The 27,986-nt window shown below is 36.4% G+C and overlaps 2 protein-coding genes across 4 annotated transcripts; one reads left to right on the forward strand and one right to left on the reverse strand.

The window, feature by feature from the left end:
- Positions 1-266: 266 nt before the first annotated feature.
- Positions 267-27,978, forward strand: mfn2 (mitofusin 2). Of its 3 annotated transcripts, none has more exons than XM_026270574.1 (18): positions 267-662; positions 11,223-11,401; positions 12,540-12,675; positions 12,809-12,971; positions 15,174-15,298; positions 15,607-15,715; positions 15,943-16,050; positions 16,602-16,755; positions 18,176-18,243; positions 19,904-20,025; positions 22,089-22,215; positions 22,768-22,872; positions 23,759-23,861; positions 23,940-24,160; positions 25,190-25,345; positions 25,430-25,626; positions 25,757-25,891; positions 27,083-27,978. In XM_026270574.1, the coding sequence occupies exons 2-18, from the start codon at positions 11,227-11,229 to the stop codon at positions 27,150-27,152; spliced, it is 2,274 nt and encodes a 757-aa protein (XP_026126359.1). In that variant the 5' UTR covers positions 267-662; positions 11,223-11,226; the 3' UTR covers positions 27,153-27,978. The 3 variants fall into 3 exon arrangements, with proteins under 3 accessions (XP_026126359.1, XP_026126361.1, XP_026126360.1); XM_026270575.1 differs by lacking the exon at positions 267-662 and adding an exon at positions 1,310-1,677; XM_026270576.1 differs by lacking the exon at positions 11,223-11,401.
- Positions 2,648-5,486, reverse strand: LOC113107827 (uncharacterized). Its single transcript, XM_026270581.1, has 3 exons — positions 5,168-5,486; positions 4,746-4,949; positions 2,648-4,630 (listed from the first exon to the last, which is right to left on the reverse strand). The coding sequence occupies exons 1-3, from the start codon at positions 5,435-5,437 to the stop codon at positions 4,421-4,423; spliced, it is 684 nt and encodes a 227-aa protein (XP_026126366.1). The 5' UTR covers positions 5,438-5,486; the 3' UTR covers positions 2,648-4,420.
- Positions 27,979-27,986: the final 8 nt, after the last annotated feature.

Below are 27,986 nucleotides of genomic sequence, written 5' to 3' on the forward strand. Positions count from 1 at the left end.
TTTAAAATATTTATGCGTGCTATTTTAGAAAATGTATACCTATATGTAAGTAGTCACGTGTTTAGCTGTGACTTTTCTCTTCACAGTTGGTTAAATTAATACAAATTATTCATATTAATTTTAAATATTAAAATGCAAGAATGCATGAGGTGGATTTATGTTTGTAGGTTTTTTAAACAAACACATAATAAAAACCATTGCGTTGCGCGCCCCCGCGAGGGAGGACACTAAACAACCGTCGCACATAGATGACGTGAAACACATCGCCAGCCAACCTTAGCTTTATGCTAAGATAATGGCGGTCACCAAATAATAGCGGAGCTGTCAGATAGGCAAGAATACATGGTTGAAACGCATATTTATGTTAAACGTCAGGCTAAAACACATTATACTGATGTGGAAAACGTATAGCGGCTTTTTGACAAACTTTCATTGGTAACGTTATTTAATAACCCTGCCTTCACGCCCATGTTTGACGGTTAACATTTATTTGGTTGTTATCACGGATCTGCTTTCGGTTTCGCTCGGCCTGCAGTGTCTCCGTTAGCAGCTGTTTTCAGAGAAAGCTCTTCCAGAAGAGGATTTTGGGGATTATTACGAGGACATCGCTGGATCAACATGCTTGAGGACTGTTTAAAGATATAACCCCTCCGCTCTTGCTGGTAAACATGTTTTATTACAAACTGTACAATAACGATTTTTAAAAACAGTTGATGTGCATGTTAGGTTTATCATTTTACCGGGTCTTCTTCAGTTTCTTAGGATTTATTTTTTACGTTTTCAACGTTAGATAAGTGGAAGGTGATAGTAGGATTACATCACTAGCCGGGTCTGTCTGATCCATTTAATATATATATATATATATATATATATATATATATATATATATATATATATATATATATATATATATATATATATATATATATGTCTTTATGACAGACAGTCTCTACCATAGAGGGGGAGTGTGTCGCACTTTTTAACCAATCAAAATTGCGCGTCCGCTGTCCATCATTTTCCTCTTTCTCTATTATTGATATGGGATTGGCTGACATGTCTTAGTGGGCGGGATTTTGTAGTGAGAGCGTGTGGTTAATGCTAGAAAAACGACGGAAATATTTTTTATATCGTATATTATTATATTTAATTATATTGTGCTGTACATATACTATACCACACTGCATATTATTATTATTATTATTATTATTATTATACTATATTTTATGTTTTACGTGTTCAGGCTTGTTGAATGGTTGAATTCAGTCACGTGGTCACGGCATTGGCTCGAGTAGTACCATAGGCGTGGAGTGGAGCCGAATGCACTTGAATGCATTGACATTGAAAGTGCTCTTCTCTGGATCTGTTCCTCGGATAGGAGTCTGTGTCCGATCCTGTTAAATATGAGCTAAAGACACCGAATGTGCTGCTGGTGTTTGTCTCGGGATGCTTGATTCGCTTAGACTCGTTTAACCCACTGCTGCTGTCGGTGACATTGGTCTCGTGGAAGTCGTGACTCTGATATTAGTGTGTGTTATGGGTCATAAAACCATGATTACATTTGATCAAGACTCCGCTTTGAGTTAACCCTGATCGTTCACTGAAAAAGCAAATGGTGGGCAGCTGATAGGGCTTATCTGATCTTCACTATTTTACACAAGCTCCCACACACATCGTCAGGTAAGACTGTTTTATCAGGAACCTGAGTGTGTTTTTATTCTGTTTAAACCGTTGTTATCTGCTGGAACCTGTGTGTGTGTGTGTTCAAAACATTTTGACAACGTTCAGTTAAGCAGATGTCCCAATCAGATCATCATTACCAGCAATATATCCAAAGTGTGTTGTATAATTAATAGACACTGACTGAATGTTAGTGTAAGTGTGCACTAGTAAGAATGCTTGCATAGTATGAAAGGGAGTGTATGGGAGTGTTTCTTCTGCTTATCAAGAGCCTGATTAAGGAAACACAGATCTTTACGCAGCACCTGTAGTAGCTATGGTGGTTTGGCAGACACTGTTGTTACCATGGTACATTTTTTTTATTAGTGCAATTATTTATAGAGAACACCCTTTGTTGACTTTGGTGGCCTAGTTGTTATTTTGGCAAATGCTTTTATATGCACTTGCATGACATTACCAATAATGTGTTGCTGGATTACATTCTATGTTATCTATCTATTTTCAAACTTTTTTTTTCTATAATTCTAGTATAATTATTATGAATGCATTGCAAGTGTTATGATCTCATTCCTTGAGAGATATGGAATATTTTTTTTACGGATTTCACTCAGCTGGACTGTTTACAAAAACAAAGACTCAAAGAAACAAAGGTTATTAAAATGATTAAAATTGGGAAATATCGGTAATTTAATTAGCACTTTGTTTACTTCAAACAAGATTGTTTTTCTGAACTATGTTGCAGGATATATATATATATATATATATATATATATATATATATATATATATATATATATATATATATATATATATATAATTAAAAATTAAATTTATGCATTTAGCAGACGCTTTTATCCAAAGAAACTTACAGTGCATTCAGGCTATCAATTTTTACCTATCATATATACATATATCTATATATCTATAGCTTTAGAAGCAACCTGGTAATATCTTGGGCTGCACAGGCAGAATGCTGTTTTCTACACACAGCTGATGAGGTCCAGATTATTGTCATATAGCAGAGGGTTTGAGGTTGAGTCAACCTCTGATGTCTGGTTGCCTTATTTTAAGTGCAGACAGACATCTGGACGCATTATTGATGTTGCATTTGTTTTTTTAATATGTGCAGTGAAGGTGACTTTCCAGAGCAGAGCGCTTGATCTCGCACGTACTAACTGCAGCTCCAGACTCTTTAATATGACACCACTCAGATGTTCAGAAGGACCCTAACATCCCAGCGCTGAATGTTAATAGTGCACCGTACGGCTGATGTTACGCTCATTAACTGATGGCCAAATTTAGCTTGGCTTGAACAAGGGATGTGGGTCTCAAGGTCTTTAGTAATTTTTTTCCCTCATTTCATTTAATTACATTTCTTGAATGTATGAAGGCCTGATTTAAGTGAGGATTTCTTGTACACTTCTGTGGACACTACTGAAATTGGCTGAAATCTCACAAATTGATTTTGAATCATTTAAAATATTCCAAATGATCCTGAATGAAGTTTTACAGTCAGGCCGTATAAGCTCCTTCCACAAATAAAGAGAGAATATTAGTGGGTGACTGATATCAGCCAATGCAGGTATGTACATTTTTTTTTCTTTGAATTATCGGCATTTGGGTGATTCTCATGAAATCCAGATATAGCAGGTGTCTAGCATCAGAATTTTTAAAATGCCCTTGAAGCCAATTTTCTTTTTGCACATATAAGATTGAGGTCTGAACTTACTATAACCATTATTTTTAGAAGATTTAAAAAAATATTTCCTATATAATTTTTTAATTTTTTAGATGAAGTCCATAAAAAATTATCATTACCGCAACATGACATTACATTAAATATATGGTTAAAAATGTGTATTTTTGGCTAATGTTAAAGTAGACCCTTATTATTCATGCTCAAAGCTATGTTAAACTCTGGAGATATTACTTTTTCATATTTATTATTTTTTGTAATTTCCTTATTTTCTCTCATTACCGAAACATGCGCGATGACTTACAATTTCTTTTATTTAATTATTTTACTAAAAGATACCATACACATTTGTCATGTAGCAGACTTTAAATAAGCAGTGTTGTATAATATGTATATGCATTTTAAAACAAATTATGATGATCTAATTATTGCTTAATTTGTAAAAAATATACATGTTGCGGTAATGAAAATGTCATTTCGGTAATGAGGATCAATGTTTCGGAAATGATATTTAGCTCAAACATTGACTGTTGACAAAGGGGTTTGATGCCTAACCCTATATTACATATTTAAAACTCATACAATTTTTAAAAGAACATTTATTTCATAAACAGTGTTTCATTTTCTCATTTATTGTAATCATCACAATACCATGACTTGTGTTAACAAGTTACAATCTTGTGCTCTTCTTAAGAATCATGTCATGTAGCCTACACTGTAGTACTAACAATTATACAACCATTAGTATACATTTTATCATTCTAGTTAAACATACAACCCTGTGATGAGAACTATTTCAATGTAACATATCATCATGTGGTCCTGAGAAACATTTAAATTTAACAGCATCATGTGCTCTTGTAAAAAGAATTTAGTTTAGCTAAAACAATTTGGTCCTGACATTGAACCACACAAACTTTTTCTGAGAATAATTTAATGTGAAGAACTTGAATAGCAGCAACTCGATTTGAGTTGGTCAAACAACTAGAACAAACAACTGGAATGACTGCTCTGTACCAATCACCTTTTCCCTAAACTGTAACTCATTCATGAGCATTTCTTGTGTTTTGCCCATATGTCAGGTAAAATGCAGAAATGTCTAGCAGAGGAGGTGACAGGAAGTGGTTCTGGGATTATGTCCCGTATGTCCTGACGATAATACCAGACCCTTTCTCCTGGAAATCTGATGCTTGGTACATAGAAGCGGTTCTCCCCTGCACAATTCATGGTGTCGACTTCATACTGCCCTTCAGCAATCTGTTTTAAAAACATTTATATAGCCTCTACAAATTTTGGCAGGACAGCATGTACTATAATGTAATGTAACTGAGAAATATTCACACATTAACAGAAATTTTGAAATTAAATTCACCTGTGTGACTGTACCAGGGAACAAGTCACCATCGTATTCAACCAGGACCCACTGTCCAACCTCTATGGTGGCCTCTGTTCTGTCAGGGTCCTCATCTCTTTCCTCAGAGAACATGTGGCAATTTGTAGAAAAGCACTGGCAATTTTTTCCACAAAAGCATGACACCTCCCGTGTATTTATGACTCCTGGTTTTGTGGATGTCAGCTGTTAGGGTGGAATTCAAAAAGACACATTGACTCAGTTACATACAATATTTTATGAGATTATTTCAGATACTGGTGTGGTCTGCTTTCCATGTTAATTACATGGAGAATTTAACTTATTTATTTAACTTCTGTAACTACATACTACTTAACTACATTTACTTATTAAACTACATTTCTTCATATTTAATCATATAATTAACATAAATGTTGACTCACTTGGTGTATTTTCAGTGTCCCAGGAACTGCTTTCAGGTTGGGGGGAACCAATTCGCGGCTGGCCTTTATTTTCTCCTCTGATACTTTGTACAGAGTCACTGATGAATTGTTCTTCAGCTGCTCATACAGAGAGTCTGCATCAGGAATACTGGTCCCATAAGAAACAATTCTGTCCGCAAGATTCTTCAAGGCCCCACCAACTCCATCTGGTGCACCTTTGCCATGTGATGCCTCAGTATAGTTCCAGGTCACCCATTCAAATCCATGCATAAAGGGCACAGTGGAGGCTAGATAGAAAGATGTTTTGTTTCTATACTGGGAAGTTGGGCCATCTGAAATGAAATGTAGGTTGTGGACTTCAGGATACTTTCCTCGTATGTATCTCAGCACTGGGTCAAGATGAGCCCAGGTTGCCACTGCATCGTGCTGTAGAGATGATGAGAGGGATGCAAAGGCTTCCACTCTGCCCCTACTGAGATAGAGTACCCCGGTGTGGAGGGTTACCTGATCATTCCCAGTTCCAAAATGGGTGTCCTTGATTTCTTTGGCATATTTGCAGCTGTAATTTTCGCTGTAATCTACATGCACAGCAACAGCATCATCTGTCAGGGTATCTTTCATTGCTTTCAATGACAAATATTGGTTCTTGACATTAAACATGTGAATGGCAAAACCTGGAAGGTGTTCTGTTGTTAGGGCCAGCAACCGCTCAATGGATGAGGTACGTTTTTCGAGGACCGTTTTCTTTGTCTGCCTTTCTTCTGTAGATCCATCCTTGAGGGTCTTTGTTATAGTGACAGACCTTGTGACCCACTCTTGCCAGATGACCGTGTTCCCCTGAGTGAGAGGATCTAAGGATGTGGGAAAGGTCTTTTCAATGCATTTTTGACATCTGCCGTACATGCAGGACATGTTGCCAGTGTCACACACACTGGACTGCACAAGATCCTCTGGGCTTGATGTTTCAATGATACCCAGTTGTTGCATTCTTTTTAATTTAAAGCCAATGTTCTCGTGCATTTTACATGCACACGTCTCTCTGTCTTTAACTTTAGGCCTAATAATCCAAAATGGCCTCAATCTAAAGAACTGAGCTTTGGACACTGTTTGCTCAGGATGTTCAACAAGGAAGCGTTGATGGAGTTTTGCCATGGTGTCTGTGAGTGCTCTTTTTCTATAAATTTGTCCCTTGCGACGAATCTCTCCAGACTTGCCATTTATGATAGTTGAGACATCATCCCGATGTAGGAACATGCTCACAATCTTGTCAAGTTGTTTGCGCCTGCTATTGATCATCAGTCCCTTTTTAGCCTCTCTGATACTGACCCTCTGTGAAATATTTGCTGGTAGCATTGCACTTTTTGTTCTATTAGCCGCCAGCCTTCTAATTTTTCTGTTTAGTGTCAGCAGTTGTGTTTTCTTTGCCCTAAGTTTCTCTTCAACATACCTTAGTTTTGCTCTTAATTTGGCCACAGTCCTTGATGCCCGCTCTCTTTTTTTAATGACTGGCCGTGTTCTCTGTGGGGTTGATGCCTCAATTGGCCCTTTCAGGTCTAAACTTTCTTTTGCTGGTGTTCTGTTCAGACTTTCATTATTTGTGTCTTGTTCCTGTCTGTTATTTTCTTCATTTCCAAAGGAATTTTCTGTCTCAGAAAATGAAGATGCTGGGGATAGATCTAGAAGTGCTTGCTCTTGCTTTTTTTTTCTGTAATATTTTGCAGAATTTTTCTTCCACATTTTTTTTTTTCTCTCATGCTGTCTACTTGTGAGGTCTTGAGTAGTCTTAATTTTACCATTTTCTTTACGTTTCCGATACCTTAAAAAGAAAAAAATAATGAAAGGTGAAATGCAGTAAGCACTGACATAAATACAAATGCACACAATTTTTCATTTATGAATGGTAGGCGTGTGTGTGTTTGTGTGTGTGTGTGTGCATGCTTGTGTGAGTGTAAGCACGCACACACATGTCTGTGTGTGATGAGTGTGAAAGAGAGTGTGTATATCTACAATATAGCGTATACTGTACAATTATGTCAGCCTTCACATTTGCATGTCAGCAACTGTGTGTTTGTGTGTGTGTGTGTGTGTGTGTACTTATGTTTCTGTGTGCATACATGTGTCTGTGTGGGAATGAGTGCAAGTGTTGGTCAAAACAATTAATCCAAGTTATATATGCTCCCTATTATCACCCTGTTCCCTGACCTTTCTCTCTCCTTTCTTCTGTACTCCTCAAGTAACACTGGATTACTATATATTTTTTCCCTATGCTTTGCAAGCCTTTCTTTCGCTGATGCCCTTTTCTTTTCAACTGATGCTTGCCTGTAACAAAATATACAATATCCATCTTGATTGAATGTAACATTTCATAAAAAAAGACATAGAAATACATTGTTTTACAGTAAAAAATTTAATAATAAAATTTAATAATATTACATTTATAGTAGGTGGCCTATACTGCATTCACAGTCCTTTTTGTGGATGCACTTCATAAAAATGAAAAATTTGTGAGCCCTGCTGGAGGGGTTGTAATAGCTATTTTGTTTGTGCAATCTGTTCAAGAAGTTAAGGCAAATATCAAGTTATATTGAAATTAGCTTATTAGCTTAGAGTTATAGTGCACATTCCTCCTTCATAAGTCTTTTTCTCATTACTGAAACATTGAGTATCTCTACCGCAACAGGCCTTCAATTGTTGCGGTGAATGATAATAGTGTTGCGGAGGATGAGCGACCTTAAACATTTTTGCTTACTGTTGAAGCTAAATGAGGGTTAGCTAAACTTTCCCTCTCTTTTTATATTTAGACCATAATGGGGTATATAGCAATCAAAAAATTAAAACGGCAACATTTTTTAAAACTTCACAAACTCATGTTTCGGTAATGAGAACTAAAAAGTTGTGTAGGTACTTTGACAAGCAACATTTTAACTTTTATCTGGAGAAAAAAAATAAGAACTGCTTACCTGGTAGCCATCTTGAGTGTCACAGTCAATTATGTCCCTTCCAGCAAAACTCCTTGAAAATGTTAGTTCCTTGAGGACTTAAACAATGATTGAAAATTGTTGCGGAGGATGAGAAAATTGGTCTTGGACACATTTATATTCCTTATTATTTTTATTACATTTACCAATGATCACAAAATACCACATGTTTATTTACTGTAAATGTTTATAGTACAACATGCACTGAAGCTTTTTATTTTTTATATTTTTTAATTATAAAATATTCCACCTCAAAGAACCCAAATCCAGTCATGGACACGTTGCGGTAATGAGAAATTTTCCCTTAAATGTGAAAAAAATTAATAAATTGGTATTTATTATGTAATTTGAAATCATGTGCAAAATAGTAGATGAAGAGATGTTTATAACTGTATCCTTCTTATTTTGATAGCATTTACTTTTATTATCAAAATGTTTCATGACACCTCATAAGTCTAATTTCGCGAGAATCACCCATTTATCAATACATTTTCTGTAGTCAGACTCAGAATCCGGACTTGCCGAGAACAGGTGCAAAAAACTTGAAATCACTGATTTTAAAGTTAGTGGACAGTGGTGCCATATATTCATTTTCCGTGTCATAATATATTCAAATCATATTTACTATGCACTGTATGTAAAGTTAGCAGTAAATGTTTATTTGAGAAAAGATGATTCCCAGTGCACACAAATTTATCGGAGTGGCTATGTCCTTTTAGCTCGTGTTTTTAACAGCTTCTTTATTTGTGAAAATACCTTAATAGGATTAATTATAGAACCAACCATCAAATTATTCTATAATTAAAAATACAGTATATATATATATATATATATATATATATATATATATATATATATATATATATATATATATATATATATATATATATATATATATATAATTTCTTTATACCTATAAGCTTTATTGTAGAGATAGTCATGCATGTATTATCTAATATATTCAAACAGTGTAATATCCATATGGGTTATTAATAATATATTCTTAAAGGTGTCAGTTCAGTGATCTCGAGCAGAAGTGACTGAATGAAGTGTGAGTGTCCAGTGATGTTTTCAAGGCAGGTGTTAATAAATGGTCAGATGGTTTAAATGGATTGTTCCTGACCATCAAATGAATTGCAATAATGTCCGAGTTCAGTAAGGGAAGGCAGTTCCCTTTTGGCTAACACACAAACTCTTCTAGAATCTGTAGTAAGCACATTGTGATGTGTTGTTGACACTCGGTTCTTTTGGGCAATGCAGCGTTTCCCATCAACACACGTGGGACTTAACAATAGCTCAGCCACAGCAAGCCAGTTAGACAGCAACGTAGCTGAATTATTTCTTTTCCTTTTCTTCAGAGCAGTTCTCAGGGTGTGTTGTGTTTGTGTTTAAGACCAAGGGTTTGTAAGTCTGTGTGGCATATTTCATTTGCAGAACATGTCTTGTAAATGCCTTATCCCTTTGTTTTACCGCTTTACAAGATTAAACAGCTAGAATTTGTGTACTTTAAATCCTGCAGCTCCTAACAAGGTGATTTGTTACTTTACTTGGGGCTTTGTTGGTTTGATGCCAGTAGAAACTGAATGCAGCAGCACACGATTAGAGATTAGTTGTCCTTAAATGCTGTCATTAAGATTTTGAATGCACATGATCAATGTTTTTTTTTTTAACTAATGTTGAGCAATGTAGATTTCTTTGATTGCTGTCCCAATGTCTTAGAGAGAATGTTGATATGAAGCTGATATATATGAAATTGTACTGTTGTAGTAAATAACATGCAATGAAATTTATATTTATTTTAAATATTTACTAAATTAGAAGCAGTTAAAAAATAAATTACTATGACTAATTTGAACTGATGAGATATTCAAACACTATCTGAATGCTGATGGTATGTGGGAAAGTATTACTTTCTGTGTTTAACACTTTGGTGTAATAGTTTATTACACAGCACTGTTTAAAAGACTAGAAGACTGGGAAGACACAAATGAAGAATGAGAACACAGCCATTTTGCAAAGTGTTAAAACTAGTGCTCAACCGATATTGTTTTTTTTACAGCAGATGCCGGTATCTTGGAAAGCAGGGGGACCGATAGCCAATATGTATATTATTCATATTTAAGAAATTTTAAATCATTTGACAACGGATTAAAAAAATAACTGTGTAAAATACTTTGTGATACTTTGTTATACTTTAGATGACATAGTATTTTTCACAAATAAATACATATTTAATAAAAATATAATTAAAAAGGTTGTAAAAACTGTAACCGACAGGGCACTCTGTATTCTGGGAAGTTTGTGTGCACTGGGAATCATATTTTTCAAATAAAGCCAAGGTAACCCTCAATTTACATACAGCACACAGTGAAAATGACGTAAATATGACAATGGGCAAATGCATGAAGTGCAGCATAATTTGAAATCACTTTCAAAGATAAAGCATTCAATTAACACGGGCCGACCGTCACACAGAGAACACGTGATAATGCTGGATACACGTACACACTTCACACGATCTCACAGCTGGATTCGGCTAAGTTTGCAAGGTTTGTGAAATTAAATATTAATTAGTCATTCAAAGATTTGTTTAAATTACTTAAATGCGTATTTGCTTAATGCTGATGGCAAACAAAAAAGTATTATAATGTTTGCCTTTCTATTACTGATAATATAAAATCAATCGTTATAATACTCTTTGTATACATTAATTCCTTTGTTTATCCATTATATCTGATTATTAGACCGACTACTATTCGTATTAGACAGAACTGTTAACGACAGTAACGAAGAGAGAGAGTGTGAGCACAGTGTGCGCTCATGCGCTGCCTTTTTAGCGCCGTCAAAATAAAAGTCCTACCCCGAACACATCGGCCAAGCAGAAAAATTTATCGGCCCATGCGGATATTTAAAAAAATGCCAAATATCGGCCGATATATCGGCCTTGGCTAATATCGGTCGCCCACTAGTTAAAACCACTCTCATCAACCTAGCAAGACCTTCATAACTACTCAAAACTGTTTTGTGGCTGTGAGTTTTTTTTTTTTTTTTGACTTAGCTCTATCTTTATTTACTAGTGAGATGTCTCTGGTTTTCCCGCGACCCAATACCAGTGTGATCGGCAAGAAGGACAAGCGACTCATGGCTGAGGTGAACGCCTCCCCGCTCAAACACTTCGTCACCGCCAAGAAGAAGATCAACGGCATCTTTGAACAGCTTGGTGCCTACATCAAAGAGAGTTCAGCCTTTCTAGAAGGTGTCTGCTTTCATTACTCCTGGCCATTAGTGTGTTCCACTCCTTGTCTAAGGAGCTCAAAGCACACTGCTGCATGCTGCTCATCTGTCAAGCTGATAAGAGAAACCTGGTTGATTGTGACTAGCATAGATCAGATAGCAAAGACAGGTTACGTAATAAACAGGGAGACGGGTGAAGGCTCAGGGAAAAGCATGGCTTAGTCAGCATATCGTGTGTCAGGCTTTTTTCTATGAACATCTCAGGTTTTCTTTAGGCATGGTCTTACAAATTTACCCTGGCAGCTCATAAGCTCATAGGATTTTACTTAAAGGATTTTGGTCTCATGTTAGGTTTAATTGAGGTCAGTCACATTTTGGCAAAATTGCCAAAGCTTACTTAGTTTACACTGAAAACCAGTTCTGTCTCTGTCTCTAACCCTGAGATATTTAATTTAACAATTTTTATTTCAATGCTGAATGATACCTCAAATCGTTGAAGAGAGGTTTATAATTACTTTTCTTAGTGATTTAACATTGAGTTATTAATTCATAGACAATAAAACTGTAAAATATACCATATTTACAGTGAAAAATACTGAGAGACTAAAAATCATCTAAATCATCTTTCTTTAGATAAATTCTGAGAAGTTCTTAAGAATGTTCCAAATTGCAGTTTTTGACCAATCCTTTAGATAGAGGCACCGATACTAAATTGCTCAACCGATACCGATAACCAGTTATTCAGAATGATATCTGCCGATACAAGAAACCGATACTTTAGTTTTCCTAAGGAAAAAATCTCCCTCAACTAATGTTGTAAACTGTAAAATAAATGCATTAAGTGATACAGTTGTACTGTATCTTTCAATATACCTTCTGATGTTCATTTGTGTTTATTTTGTGCTATAACTTGTATTAAAGCAGAAGAGACAAGTGTTGCTTCTTGAACTGAAGCTGCTACAGCGATCTGTCATGCAAAACGGGCACAATGTTTATTGTAGTGATAAAATGTAATGGATTTGTATAGCAACTGAATAGCAATGCCCTGATAACCTCAAAGATAGTGGTCTTTAATTTTGAATATCAAAGCATTTTGATGTTGCAGATGTTGGTGAAGTACTGAAATCAAGTGTAGCTGAACTGGTCTCTTTTGTTGACAGAAACCTACAGCAATGAGGAACTGGATCCTGTCACTACAGAGGAGCAGGTGGCGGAGGTGCGGGGATATCTGTCTAAAGTAGCAGGGATCGGGGAGGTCCTGTCCCGCAGACACATGAAGGTGGTCTTCTTCGGCAGGTACAGTGCATACGTATTGTCTTTCACAGCACCAACACAAAGTTTATGTTCATTGTCTTCAGCTAGGCATTCAGTCACTTGCTATAAATTGGAATGATAATTTGAGAATTAGTCACACCATTTGTGTTAACAGGACAAGTAACGGGAAGAGCTCTGTGATTAACGCCATGCTCTGGGACAAAGTGCTGCCGTCTGGAATCGGACACACCACCAACTGCTTCCTGCGAGTGGAAGGCACTGATGGCAATGAGGCTTTCCTGCTCACCGAGGGATCGGATGAAAGAAAGAGTGTTAAAGTAAATTGCTTAATCATCATAAATGCATTCCTAAGTGATCTTGGATGCCTGTTTCTTTTGTTTGAGTGTTTGGGTGTGTCTGACATGTTGAGTCAGATAAGGTCCATGTTGTGGGATTGGGAAATGGAAATTGGCCTCTTGTGTAACTCGGCGCATCTCTCTATAGCAACCATAAATGAGCTTTGCACACCATAGGTGTTAAAGAGGGTGTGTAATCGCTTTAGACTGCCATGAAAGGAGGCACCCTGTAGAGCTGCACTTGGGCCAAAAGATTTCAGGAACACACCGACCAAAACCGCGGCTGTGTGTTGGCTGCTCTTTTCCAAAACCTTGTGAGCTGTCTATCAAGGCAGCATGTCAAGGCATCATATGTACACTTCAGATTTGAAGGCTGTTCAAAAATTGTAAGGCAGCATCTAGGGCTGGGTATTGAGTTCGATACTTTTTAGGCACTCGATACCATCAAGTATCGAAAAATGTCTTGTCGTTCGGTTCCAAATTCCAGAGGTATTGAACTGCGTGAATATTGTTACTCTACAAATTAAATATTAAAAAAGTAAATTAATATTATGAAATATTTTAATGCAATATCAGTAATGTTTTTCAAACATTGTTCCATGTACATTGTTTATAAACATGTAGATGGCCCACTATCAGCAAATACTGATACTGTCATTGATAAATTGTGCATCCTTTTTGTTCTTACAGTGTGTTCAAATGGAAAAATAATGAGCAGATAATGTCAGTGATAAGTCAAAAAGCGACACAATACGCTGTTTAGGAAGCACGCAGGAGGCATGAGTAAACATAAACAGTCTTTAATCCACGGAGCTCAGGGGAAATCCAAGGGGAAACACAGGTGCAAACTAAAGGAGGACAGGAACAAGACCAAATAAGGACAAACAGGAACAGAAACAGGCAAAACACATCACAGACCATCCAAAATCCTGAAAAAAGCTATGTTGTCTGTTTGCCTGTGCTAAATGAACGTCTCTGGATCTTGCCTGACTGAACATGTGCTCCTGTCTATAATTACACCCACATGAGTCAGGGGCTTTTTCCTACCAGCTGTCACAAGGTCACACATTTTTTTCATTTGCCACTTGTCTCATGACCTTTCCTCTGCAGTGATAGGGCGGAGGAAACATGTACATGCACACTTCACAGCACATTGTCTGCTGCAGAGGAATGCTGGGAATGAACATGTTCTTACCGGTTTTTCTAGAGGCGTGCAGACAAAGACAAGAAAAGTTTTATTTAATTCTTGCATCTAGAAATTTAGAACTGATATTAATTGGGGGGGGGGGGGGGGGGGGGGCATGACATATAGATGATTTTTATTTTATTATTATTCATCAGAAATGTTGACTGTTCTTTTCAGCTCCAGATCTCACTACGAGAAACATTGTCTCCGTGATTGATCACTGTTTGTGTGTTTATTCAGTGTTTGGTAAGCATCGTGAGAATGCCAGGTGTCCTGTTGTGACGTCTGGGATTTGCCTGCAGGTCTATCTGGTTTCTGATGACTTGCGTACACACAGAACAATGGTGTGCAGCTAAATAAAGCCTGCAGACAGTGTGAACAGAGCAGCTGGCTGATGGACGTGTGTGCACGCATCAGGATGTGAGACCCAGCCGTTCTCTTAATGCGTTTCCCAGCGTGTCTCTCTCTTTCTGAAAGAGGCCATTTCCGTCCGCCCTGACTGCATGTACACGCCATGATGACATAAACAAATGCTCTCCATTCCTAAGAGTGGGCCAAAGGTCATACTGTGCCTCCTGAAATTTTAAGTTAATATTTAAATAATTTAATGTCTCTTTCACATGATCACAGTTCTCTGATGGCAGACAGTGGTCACATTGTATGCAGTCCAATAAACCAAAATACAAAAAATTAAGCTATTTTTTTATTTTATTTTACAGTTATTTATACATAGTACAGCACGACACAGCCAAAAATTATACACCGGTGTGAGTTATTCGTCTTGTATTGCAATTCTAACTAAAATATGACTTTGTAGTTGTTATACAGATTCACACTAGTAATAATAATAATAACAATAGTTATTAATATCATAACTGTTATCATTTCTAACTCTAATTCTAATAAGTCTAATGCTCCTTTAATTTCAGGTAATCTACTTTTAAAATAGTTTAGTTAAGAGTACTTGGTAATGCTCGTGTTTGTGTGCGTATCGGCAGACGGTGAACCAGCTGGCCCATGCCTTACACCAGGACGAGGATTTGGACGCAGGCAGTCTGGTGTGTGTCATGTGGCCGAAAGCGAAGTGTGCGCTGCTGCGTGATGACCTGGTGCTTGTGGACAGGTAAACACACACTCTTTGAGGCCCCAGACTGTTAGGAGATATTCACTCTCCTTAAACACTGCATCCAACACATTGTCTGTCGTAATATACAAGTCTAAAAATTCTGCACATATTTGTTTGTTTGCATGCATTTTTTACATATTATGACACTTTGCTTGCTAGATATTGTTTTTAACATTAATATGACATATAAGGAGACCATTGCAATGGTTTAATAAGCTTACTGCATGAAATGACTACTTTACTTAATTAGAAGTCATATTAGGAATATTTTGTTTTTGGAAATTTATGAAATTTTTATTTTTAAGCCCTGGCATCGATGTCACAACAGAGCTGGACAGCTGGATTGACAAGTTCTGCCTTGATGCTGACGTTTTTGTGCTGGTGGCCAATTCAGAGTCCACTTTAATGCAAACAGTGAGTTTAATATGAACTTCAGTTTGTGAAAAAGGGCTGATGGACTTACAGCATTATGGACTGATAAATTGCAGTAGTATTTGTTTACTCATTCCTTTACAGTTAAAGTTTGTGTCTTTTGATTAGCTTTTATTTTTGAGGTTTCACTCATTTTAGAGTGCACAGTTGTCACGTGACCTCACTTGTGTCAGCTTATTAAAACATGTCTCCCCTCTGCCCTCGAAAAGGAAAAGTCATTCTTTCACAAAGTGAACGAGCGCCTCTCCAGCCCCAATATCTTCATCCTGAACAACCGCTGGGACGCCTCCGCCAACGAGCCCGAGTACATGGAAGAGGTGTGACATACACGACACAACAAACAACACACATCCTCTGACTCTCACCATCCTGAGATGCATTTCAAACCACTAGCATCTCTGATAGTTACACATAATACTGTAAGCAAGGTTTTTTGTTTTACACAAAATTCGGGATGAGGTGAAATTTTATGCATTTTTTTTGTCTGATTTACAAACAGCCAAGTAAACAAATTGGAGTAGCACTTTAGTAAATGGACCAGGTCACACTATTTACTTTTTTGTTTTTTACTAGCATATTTATTTAGCATAATAAATTACTTTTACTAGCATAGTCATTTATTATTAATTTTAAATCACATACTAATGCCTTATTCTGCATGAGCATATTTTAGATCCCTTTCTCCTGCCTTATACCTGCACTTAACATCTACCTTTACTAAATATAAGCAGCAAATAGGAGTTTGAGTTAAAAGTAGTTAATAGTGAGAATTGGTTCTTTAATTAAAGTGTGACCAAATTGGATCTTGTATTGAAGGTGAATGATGCATGGAGTGTTTGCGGTGTTATAATGTGAGGTGTGTTTGCAGGTGAGACGGCAGCACATGGACCGCTGCACTAGTTTTTTAGTGGATGAGCTGAGGGTTGTGGATCGCGCTCAGGCCAGCGACCGGATCTTCTTCGTCTCTGCTAAAGAAGCTCTTCAGGCGCGTGTGCAGAAGGCCCAGGGAATGCCCGAAGCAGGTAGATACATTTACATAAAGTGTTCGCAAATTTTTTTTGTCAGCCGAACCCCTTAGACTTAAAATGTTTACTTATGTAACTTAATATTTCAAAATGTTAACAACACATACTCATGTTCATGGGTTTCTGAATATGGTGACATGCAAGTAAACTGAAAAAAATATATATATTTTATTTGAATTGTTTTTATTTTAAAATGATCATTTGCCAGGCCAAAAAAATATTTTACAGTATTGCAATTATTTTGTCATATAATAATAATTAGGGGTGCTCCGATCACGATCGGCTGATCGTTAATGCGCATCTCGTCAGTAAAGCCGGTTTTCTAATCAGCGGTTAATTCCATCAGGTGCGTGATTTCACATAGAGCAGCTGTTACTACACAGAGCCGTTATTAATAGAGAAGCTGCGCAAATCCACTTCATTTTCAGCGTTTATTGGCGCATCTTTTCAGTTAACAACGGCTCTGTGTAGTAACAGCTGCTCTATGTGAAATCACGCACCTGATGGAATTAACCGCTGATTAGAAAACCGGCTTTACTGACGAGATGCTCATTAACGATCAGCCGATCGTGATCGGAGCACCCCTAATAATGATAAACCTTTCACCTTCTAACTGGACTCTTAAGTGGACCCAGACATCTTTATAGTTGTTGTGTGCCAGTCCACATTATATTCACACTGATATTTTTAGGAACCCTATTCATTTTTATAATAATAATAGTTATTATTCTAATGTTAACAATGTGATAATATTACTATTTTTAGTATTAAGTTGAATTATATATATTTATGTGTGTGTGTGTGTGTGTGTGTGTGTGTATATATATAAAACAATGTTGTAAATAAAAAATAATAATAAGTGATAATATTTCAGTTTTTATTAAAAAAATATATATAAATGTTATAATCCATTTTTTTTATTTTTTATAAGTAATAAGTACTTTCCAAACCTGTTCAAAAAGCTTTTTACGTTTCAAATTCAAGCTTTCATTATGGTGTAATATTGGAGGAATGCTGTAAACTTTTGTCCTCAATTTCTTTTTTTTTTTGATGATGTGAATGTGGAAATAAAGTGATTGTAGTGTACAATGCATTCCCAAATGCATGTTAAATTCAATACATGCAGATACAAAAAACTCGCTACATTTACTGTAATGCAATTCCAGTTTTTTTCTTATTAATTTTGTTCACTGATTTTAATATCACATTATATTTAGTTTTTCATTAACTCACAAACACTCTGCAGATCCCTCACAAAACCATTTGAGAAACCCTGCATTACAGCATCATCTCAAGTCAAATATTCGTTCATATGGTGATCCAAGCATTGTGAAATTTAGTTTGTTAAACATCAAACTCTTATCTTTCCTCTTTTCCCTTATATGACCCCTGTAAAGAGGTTGTTTTTGGATTTCAGGTGGTGCTCTGGCTGAAGGTTTTCAAGCGAGAATGTTTGAGTTTCAGAATTTTGAGAGACGGTTTGAGGTGAGTGTTGTGGGCTTTCAGTGTTGTGTCATCGGTTTAAATTAGGGCTGAGCAAGTTAACGGCGACAATTATTTGGTTTATTTTAGGGCTGTCAAAAATAGCGCGTTAACGACGTTAATCAGTTGTTTGTTGTTAATTAAGTCAAAAAAATTTTTCGCATTTCACGCATGCGCAGTGTGACAAATTATTCAGGTCAGGAAAAGTCTCGTCAATCTCTGAATTCTCAAGATAGTAAAAAACAGCGGCGATCGCCGCGACGAAAACACCGAAGCAGCTTAAGGTTTTACCCCAGTTACTCTCAAATACATTCGTGCCAAGCTCGATAAACAGAGACGACTTTGGTAGTTGATACGCTGGAGCTTCTTCCTGTTATAGCGTCCTGTGATTCACACTGCGCATGCGCAGAACGCATACATGCAATGCAGCGAAAATACAGCTGTTTGGAAAAGCATATGCATTTTTACTTGGTTTTACTGACACTTGAAGCCTTCAGAACGTGAAAATATCGATCCTAAAGTATGTTTGTGTTTCTGAGTTCATGCTTTCGAGTTTCTCCATGCATAATTTCATAGATATGTGGCTATATTTAACCACTGGTTCACTTAAAACTCTTACACTATCTGTAGTTAAATGGCATGGTTTGATACAGTGCTCAGGTAAATTTGATCTAAGTAAAAGTTAAACTTTTGAAATTCAGAAAAAAAAGATTAATGAATCAATACATTAAAATTATGTATCTGTGTCCTGTTATTTATCTTTTGGTATGCATTTCAGAAAAAAAATGGTTAGGATTCAGGTGTAATTGCAAATAGTGATTAATCCACTGAAAATTCTGATTAATTTGATTAAAAAAATGTATCATTTGACAGCCCTAGTTTATTTACATTTTACATTTATGCATTTAGCAGACACTTTTATCCAAAGCAACTTACAGTGCATTCAGGCTAACATGTTTCTTCACCTAACATGTGTTCCCTGGGAATCGAACCCACAACCTTGCGCTGCTGATGCAATGCTCTACCGATTGAGCTACATGAACTTATTAATAGCAGTCGCTTTGCTGCGTGATGCATCCAGTCATTGTATACATGACTTTAGATGTTGCTGTGTGGTGTGACAACTCGCATCCAATGTAGGATCGCAATGAATGATAGCACTTATGATTTGTGTCACGACGCACCGCATCCGGTGAAGAAAGAATCACTGATTATAATAGGTTTTATAGTATTTTGTCACACCGCGCCACTCGCATCCAGCGTAGACATGTTGACAAAAAAGACGCACCATCACAAGAATACACAAGTTATATAAAAAGGTTATTTTAATTTGATTACATTAATGTTTTAAATTGAGATTTTCACGAAATAGTTTAACTGCTACTATGTAAAGGAAATACTGCTGTAAAAAAGCACCTTATTTGTTTAGTGTTTGCAAACCAAATGTTATTGCACTTTTTTTCATACAGCAGTATTTTTAAAATAGATGCACAATATGGTACTTTTGAAATCATTATTACATTTTGTGCATACCAATCGATTAATCGCGATTAATCACATAAACTCATGCGATTAATCACGATTATAAAATCTTAATCGTTGCCCAGCACTAGTTTAGATTAATCTGTGTGTGTCTGACTCTCATATACCTGTGTCTTTATAGGAGTGCATCTCTCAGTCAGCAGTGAAGACTAAGTTTGAGCAGCACACGATGAGGGCCAAGCAGATTTCTGAAGCTCTGCGTCTGATAATGGATTCTGTGCACATTGCAGCTCAAGAGCAGAGGTGAGCACAAAGACGCCTGCTTTTCTTAGCGGTAATCCATTACACCGAGCACTGATCCACTGGTGACATTGGAATAAGCTTAAAAGCCTGACTGTGCTGTTATAGTCTGAGGAGATAGAGATCAAATGTTGGAATTAGGGATAAAATCTTCAATGTATTGGAATTTGAGCTAGCGATATAAAATTAACACTGTAATTGTGCATGAATTTCTGGAGCTTAAAGACATCCTGTCAGACAGTTTTTTTTAGGGATGTAACGGTTCACTCAACTCACAATTTGATTCAATTCATGTTTTTTTTTTTTTTACAAAATAAGATTTAACCAATTATAAAATTAAATGTTTGCTGCACATTTAATTAAATGCTGCACATTTCTTTGTGCGACAGTAAGTTCCCTCAGACATATAAACTCGATTTGTTTAGCATTTAACCGATTTGAATCGTCACATATTTGAATCGATTTTCAACCGGCTCACGGTTAATCGTTACATCCCTAGTTTTGTGATCCTTTATTGTCTCACAGTCCACAACTATCAGATTGTTAAGAAAAATATATTAGGGGCGTGCACGGATAGTCAAACATTCGAATATTCGTTCTGCTCTAATTATTCGATAAATAAAAATGATATTTGAATTTCGCTATATTTTTGCTTGCCATAAAAAAACAAATAAAAAAAGACACAATAAAACCTAATTCGGTCACTTTCTTGTGATTCTCCACGGCATATTTGAAGATGTATTCAAGCAAAAAAATATTAATGAATGAATAAGAACTGCGGTCTTCTACAGTACCTCAAATATGCCGTGGAGAATCACAGAAAGTGACCAAATTAAAGAACATTGTTGCGGCGTCTCTCAAGCAGCGAATAAACACCGCTAACTTGGAGAATGCAGTGAAAACTCCTCTTCTCGCGTCCGCCCTAGACCCTCGGCCCAAACATCTCAGGTTTCTTGATGAAAACATGAGAGAAGTAAGAAAAAAAAACATTATCAGAACATTTTCCTTGATGCGAGTGGTGCGGATGCAGCTGCCGTCACCAACGATGAAGAGGATGCAATGCCCACTCGTCAGAAAAGGCTGAGCCTTTGACAGTTTAAAAGTTAAGTGTAAGCATTCTGTACAATATAATTGCTGCAGGCTGCTTTACCTTTTTTATTTGTTCCATATTTTTTTTTTTTTTTTTTTTTTTTTAATCTGTACTTTTGTTTGTTTGCACACATTGTAAAAGGTTTTAAGCTACAAAACACGATGTGTAATGTTCAGGCTTATTGTGTGTAAGCTTGTTCAAAAATGACGGAAACAATAAATGTTGCTGAAAAATAACGTCTGTCTTATTAAACTTAAACAAATATTGGAATATTCGTTTTTGGTGAGCTCAAATATTTGAATGGGATATTTGCGGAAAACACCCATCCCTAAAATATATTTCGATAGCAACTCTTAATTTAAAATTCAGTAGCAAACACAATGTTTGAGTTAAGTTCAGTTCATGTGAAATATGAGGAAATTCTATATGTATTTAATCAAATAGATTTGTATTACTAAATACCGATATATTAGTGCATACAAATAAAATATTTTGTATTAAAAGCACTGCTGTTCAAAAGTCGGACTTATTTATGTATTTATCACCAACACTGCATTTGTTTGATTGAAGTACAGTTAAAATTATTATTACATTATTAATAATAATTAGTAGTATTATTAACATTTTTATTCATTGTTTTATATTTTAATATAGATTGACATTACTCCAGTCTTCAGTGTTACATTCTTCAGCCATATTTGTAAACTGTGGAATATTTTAGTGCAAATATTATAATCCATTGTGTTGTCAGTGTGTTTATAAGGAAGGATGCCCAACACGGCTGAACAAGACCAAACGACCTTCAAAACAGTGCTTTGCGTCTTGCATCACACATGGTTAGGATACAGTGATTAGGAACCGTAGCTAATCAAGCTAACGGTCTTAGATCAGCTTTATTAAAAAAGAATCTGGGTTTTTAGATTTGAAGGATAGCCGACTGTGCACAGACTGAAATGCAGATTTTTGTGTTGTTCAGGATTCATTGTTTGGAGATGAAAGAGGAGAGGGAGGACAGGCTGGAGTTCATTGATAAACAGCTGGATCTGCTCACTCTGGACTGCAAGAGCAAGATCAAGAAGATCACAGAGGAGGTGGAGAAACAGGTGAGGCTCACTTGGCTTTTTCAGTTTAATATATATAGTTCAGTTTCGCCAAAATCAGGTTGGTGCCATTTTAGCTGGACTAAAGCCCATAAATGAGATTTTAAAATAAGTTTAGTTCTGTTTATGTAAACATTCATAATGTCACACTTTCTTTTTGGGGACATCTTGTGAAGTCTAATGTTGTATATTAAAGTGGTTTCCTTTCACTAGTTGTTTATAGGTGTGTTTTTCTTTTAGAAGTTTAAAGATTGTAATTTCCTTTTGAAATTGGTAGAAATGCTATAGAGTTTTTAAGACGACTGGATTAAGATCCCATTTTTCTATCTTGGTCCCTTTTTAAAAAAAAAAAATTTAGGTCTTTTATCTTTTGTTTTAGCAATTTTAAGTTTTAAATGTGAATGTAAAAGAATAATGTCACACTTTCAAGGCGTTACTTCATGGTAATGTGTGTTCTAGAGAACCTGATTATTGAGACAAGTAGGGATTTCAGGGACTTTAAGTTTCACTTCTGAGTGTGTTTTAATGTGTCGTCCTGTTGGTCTGTCTGTACAGGTGTCTAACGCTATGGCAGAGGAGATCCGGAGACTGGCTGTGCTCGTGGACGACTTCCACTTGGACTTTCATCCTTCACAAGTGGTGCTCAAAGTATACAAGAACGTGAGACTTGAATTGGTCTTCCTCCAGTCACCCGGCCATGTCTTCTCCTCCTTGTCCTTTATTTTTATGATCTTTTATCAGCTGTTGTTTAATGTTTAGTGTCAACATGCAACTCTCCACAAGGAAAGTCCCCAGCTAACCAGAAACATCACGTGATCTCATCTGTGCGCTTGTCTCCTTTATCTTCTTTACTTTCAGTTTTACACAGGGCTGTATCAAGAATAAACCAAACAACTTTTAGTGTGTATATATATACATACAGAAAATGTTTCTTGATCCGCTAATCAGCATATTAGACTGATTTCTGAAGGATCATGTGACACTGAAGACTGGAGTAATGATGCTGAAAATACAGCTTTGCATCACAGGAATAAATTAGATTTTAAAATATATTTAAATAGAAACCAGTTATTTTACATAGTTAAACAATTTCACAATATTACTGCATTTGCTGTATTTTAGATTATATAAATGCAGGCTTGGTGAGCAGAAGACAATTCTTAAAAACATTACAAATCTTACTGTGTTTGCACTTTATTTTACAGTACGTGTACTTACATGTATTTTACAGTCTATTTATCTAAGAAAGTTCTGGTAATACAAGGTATCTACATGGGTTAGGGTTAGGTTTAGGGGTAGGTTCAGGGTTAGTACCTAGTTATTACATAGTTATTATAATTAATACTATAAGAAGTACATAGTATGTACATGAGGAACAGGACTGTAAAATAAAGTGCTACCCTTACTGTTCAAAACTGGTAGTTTATATGTTATATATGTTTATATGTATCAGCATTTAATCATAGCTTTAATGTGTAATCTTTGGAAGCGGGAATACATGAAAAAAGCTAATCTGGTTTGTGTCATGTTATGATGATGGTTTCAGGAGCTGCACAAGCACATAGAGGAGGGTCTGGGCAGGAATATGTCTGACAGATGCTCCAGTGCCATAACTGCAGCGCTGCACACCACACAGACCGAGATGATAGGTCAGTATCTCTCTCTCATGCGGTGCGTCTCCATACAGTAAGAGCAGCAGCTCACAGAGACGCTTCTGATCGTTGCAGACGGCCTGAAGCCCCTGCTGCCCATCGGGATTCGAGAGCAGGTGGATCTGATGGTGCCCAGACAGTGCTTCACCCTCAGCTACGACCTCAACTGTGACAAACTCTGCAGCGACTTCCAGGAGGACATCGGCTTCCACTTCTCCCTGGGCTGGACCATGCTGGTCAACCGCTTCCTGGGTCCCAAAAACACACGCCGCGCTCTCATGGGCTACAGTGACCAGGTAATGCATGTCACCCGAGGACTTTTATTTATATAAGCAGAGTTTAGCTCTAACTTCGAAGCTTCTAGTGATCCTGAAGAGCTTGATTACTGTGTTTCAGGTGAGTGTGACTGGGTTTGGGGCTAAACTCTGCAGTTTATTTTTTCTGGATTCTGTTTTAATGGTTCAATTTAGTTTTAGTGCACAAAAAAGCATGTCTATTGAATTTAAATTATGTAAATAAACAATTGAACAACTACTTATTAAATATTTTAATTAAAATGTGGTATTTATTATTCAAATATGATATTTTAATAACAAGAACAATTTATTACAGTATTTTTAGGGTCTACTGAAATAAAGTTTCCTTTGATCTTGAGTTAGTTTTTATTTTCCTTGTTTTCTGTTTAATTTTTTCTGGATTCTGTTTTAAAGGTTTATTAAATTGTGTTAATGAAAAGCCATGGCTAAATAATCAAATTCATAAAACTTAAAACATTTTATAATTTCTTACGATTTTTCCAGTAACTTTTTCAGAAATTCTGTTTTATTTTTTTTTCTACATTTAATAACAAACATTAAGCATAAAACATGAAAATTTAAATTAGCCTTTTAAAATTGTGTCAATATTCATTATATTTTTGTCCAAACATATTGTTATACACGGGCCATTAAAACATGGAAGAAAAACAAACAAACTGATATTCCTTAAAATATAATCAAGAAACAAATATGAATTAGTATTGATTCTAGAATAATAATTATAATAAAAAACTGCAATAGTTAATTACTAGTGATTTTCCTCACTCGTATATATATTTGTCACACTTGAAGAAAGTCATCATATAGTGAGACTACAGTGAATCACACAGACACTAGTCCATGTCTCCATTTGATTAAGTGTTTAGCCCTGCTTCCAGATTTTGACAGATTCTGTGACGTTCCACTTCATACTGTAAATATAATATGTATGACCAGATTCCATCTGATAGAGCCCTGCGTCCCGTGTTGGGTCCTACATGATCAGTTGTGTGTGTGTTGTGTGGTCAGGTTCCCAGGCCTCTGGCCATCACTCCGGTCAGCACCAGTATGCCTCCTTTCCCTCAGGGGTCCATGACCCAGGAAGAGCTGATGGTTTCGATGGTAACAGGGCTGGCATCGCTCACCTCTCGGACATCTATGGGCATTATAGTCGTCGGAGGAGTGGTGAGAGCACGGCAGATACTGTATCTCTATTAAACCGCGTGCGTGCCTGTGTTCATTGACCACTGTGATGTGTTTGTGTCTCAGATCTGGAAGGCGGTGGGCTGGAGGCTCATCGCTCTCTCTGTGGGTCTCTATGGGCTGCTGTATGTGTACGAGAGACTCACCTGGACCACGAGGGCCAAAGAGAGAGCTTTTAAAAGACAGTTCGTGGAGTACGCCAGCGAGAAGCTGCAGCTCATCGTCAGCTACACCGGATCCAACTGCAGCCATCAGGTTCAGCAGTAAGTCTGAGTCTCTCTGTCTGTTATGCTGTTGTGATTCAGACCTTATACAAGCTGTGTGACCTGAACAGCACGACTGCTCTCTAGTGGACAAACGATGAGAGATTTGTGTTCTCCTTCCCTGTCCCAGGGAGCTGGCCGGCACCTTCTCTCAGCTCTGTCAGCAGGTGGACGTCACCAGACAGCAGCTGGAGGACCAAATTCAGGATCTGAACAGCAAGATCGAACAGCTGGACGGCCTGCAGAGTAAAGCCAAGCTGCTCAGGTCTGTGATGTCACACGTGACTGGAGAGATCATGTTTGGTTGCAGTCCACACACTGTGACAATGTGTGACCCCGGACCACAAAACCAGTCTTAAGTCTCAGCTTTTCAAAACCGAGTTTTATACAGCATATGAAAGCTGAATAAATAAGCTTTCCAGTATTGTATGGTTTGTTAGCAACTGTTTGAAAATCTGGAATCTGAGGGTGCAAAAAAATCTAAATACTGAGAAAATCACATTTGAAGCTGTCCGAATGAAGATCTTAACAATGAATATTACTAATCAAAACTAAAGTTTCTATATATTTATGGTAGGAGATTCACAAAGTATCACCACGGAACATGATCTTTACTTAATATCCTAATGATTTCTGGCATAAGAGGAAAAATCTATAATTTTGACCTATTGCTAAAAATATACCTGTGCTACTGATGACTGCTTCTGTGCTCCGGCGTCACATATATACACTGCAGTTGAACACTTTTGGGTCGGTAAAAGCTTCACGCTTTCAGAGAGGATGCATTCAAATGTTCAGAAGTGACACTAAAGACATTTATGATGTTACAAAGATTTCCAAACAAATAAATGCTGTTCTTATCAAAGAAATCCTGACAAAATGTGGAGTAATGCTTTATCATCACAGGAATAAATTACATTTTTAAATTATTATCATAAATTATCATAAATTTACATGTTTAAATTAAAGTTTTGACTGTTTTTGAATAAATTAATACAGCTTTGGAGAACATAAAAGACTTCTTTTTAAAATCATTATTTTTAAAAATTCTTACAAACCCCAAATTCAATTGAAGTTCAAATCGACTAAAAATGGAGGATTTCTTTCTTTCTTGCCATCAGAACCATTTCAGCTAAACGGAAATCAAAATGATATCTGAAAAATGATATCTAAACATTTTTACTTACCAAACGCACAAGTATACTAATAAATATCAGTATTTACTTACATCTATGTTTTGAAAATGCTGCAAATAAGTTGTTGAACTGATTTGCAGAAATTCTTCTTTAATGCAAGCTAGCAGGGGTAAAACTAGTTCACTGGCCTTTGCAAAGCTTATTGGCCAAAATAAAATGAAACAAAGCAGGTTAAAATAATTGTATTGTTCGCAGTGTTTGTTAATCTTATTTAGTTAACGAAGTAGAAATGCTAACTCCATGTTTTGTGTTTGCTCCAGGAATAAAGCGGGCTGGCTGGACAGTGAGCTCAACATGTTTACCCAGCAGTACCTTCAACAGAGTCGATAGAGATCCGGCTCAACAGATCGAACACACAGCCATGCTTTCAGACATTTGTTTGAGCGCAACAAATATTGCTCATCGCATTTCTTTTTTTTTTTGAGACTACAGTGTCATGCCACTTTGAAGAGAGCTTTCTTTAGTTTTGTACACTTTGTTTCTTTTGTATTTAATACAGGGTAATTATTTATTGAGTTGAGAGGTCATGTCAAGAGCTTGGCCTCTGTGTAGATTGTGTTATAGAGATCCCACAGAGATTTAAACAGTAAAGATCAAATTGTTTTGCATTAAATCAGCAATATGTTTTTTCTAGTGCCTCTTACAGCACTGTTTTACTGCTAATAATTTGTTTTGGGACAAATTAACATTAATCTCTTATTGTTAATGTATGAATTGGATGGGAAAACCAGATTTATGTAAACCTGGATGCCAGTTATGCATATAATTGCATTCTACATGTATTCCACTACTGTCATCCGCATCTGAAATGTAATCCGACTGTAATTGTGTGTGATGCACTACTAACCTGTTCGTTCCTGCATATGTACGATCTAGTGTATGCTAACCTGTTTCGTTTGGATTATGACTTGTGCCAAGTGTTCGAGAACGTCATCGGGAGAAGCTCTTGTGATGTGCACTTTATATTTTGCTGCTTTTTTTGCATTTGTTTCCAGAAGCTCCATTAGAAAGAGTCAACAGTAATGTAAAGATGAGCATGCAGACCGGTGTCATTTATTGTCATTCACTATTACTGTTAGATGAAATAATAAAGTGACACTGTTGAAAAATGATTTGTCTCTGTAAAGGTTAAGATAAATGTCAGTTTTTCTTTCTTACAAAGCA

The sequence above is a fragment of the Carassius auratus genome, chromosome 8 (genome assembly GCF_003368295.1).
Source record: "Carassius auratus strain Wakin chromosome 8, ASM336829v1, whole genome shotgun sequence".
Taxonomy (NCBI): Eukaryota; Metazoa; Chordata; class Actinopteri; order Cypriniformes; family Cyprinidae; genus Carassius; species Carassius auratus.

Excerpts from the sequence above, each read along its gene's own strand:
- LOC113107827 (XM_026270581.1), bottom strand. The coding sequence starts at position 5,437 with ATGCATGGATTTGAATGGGTGACCTGGAACTATACTGAGGCATCACAT. Across the intron at positions 4,950-5,167 it reads GGACACTGAAAATACACCAA|CTGACATCCACAAAACCAGG; the intron begins GTGAGTCAACAT and ends CCACCCTAACAG. Across the intron at positions 4,631-4,745 it reads TCCCTGGTACAGTCACACAG|ATTGCTGAAGGGCAGTATGA; the intron begins GTGAATTTAATT and ends TTTTTAAAACAG.
- mfn2 (XM_026270574.1), top strand. The coding sequence starts at position 11,227 with ATGTCTCTGGTTTTCCCGCGACCCAATACCAGTGTGATCGGCAAGAAG. Across the intron at positions 22,873-23,758 it reads TGCTCAAAGTATACAAGAAC|GAGCTGCACAAGCACATAGA; the intron begins GTGAGACTTGAA and ends TGATGGTTTCAG. Across the intron at positions 23,862-23,939 it reads CACACAGACCGAGATGATAG|ACGGCCTGAAGCCCCTGCTG; the intron begins GTCAGTATCTCT and ends TGATCGTTGCAG.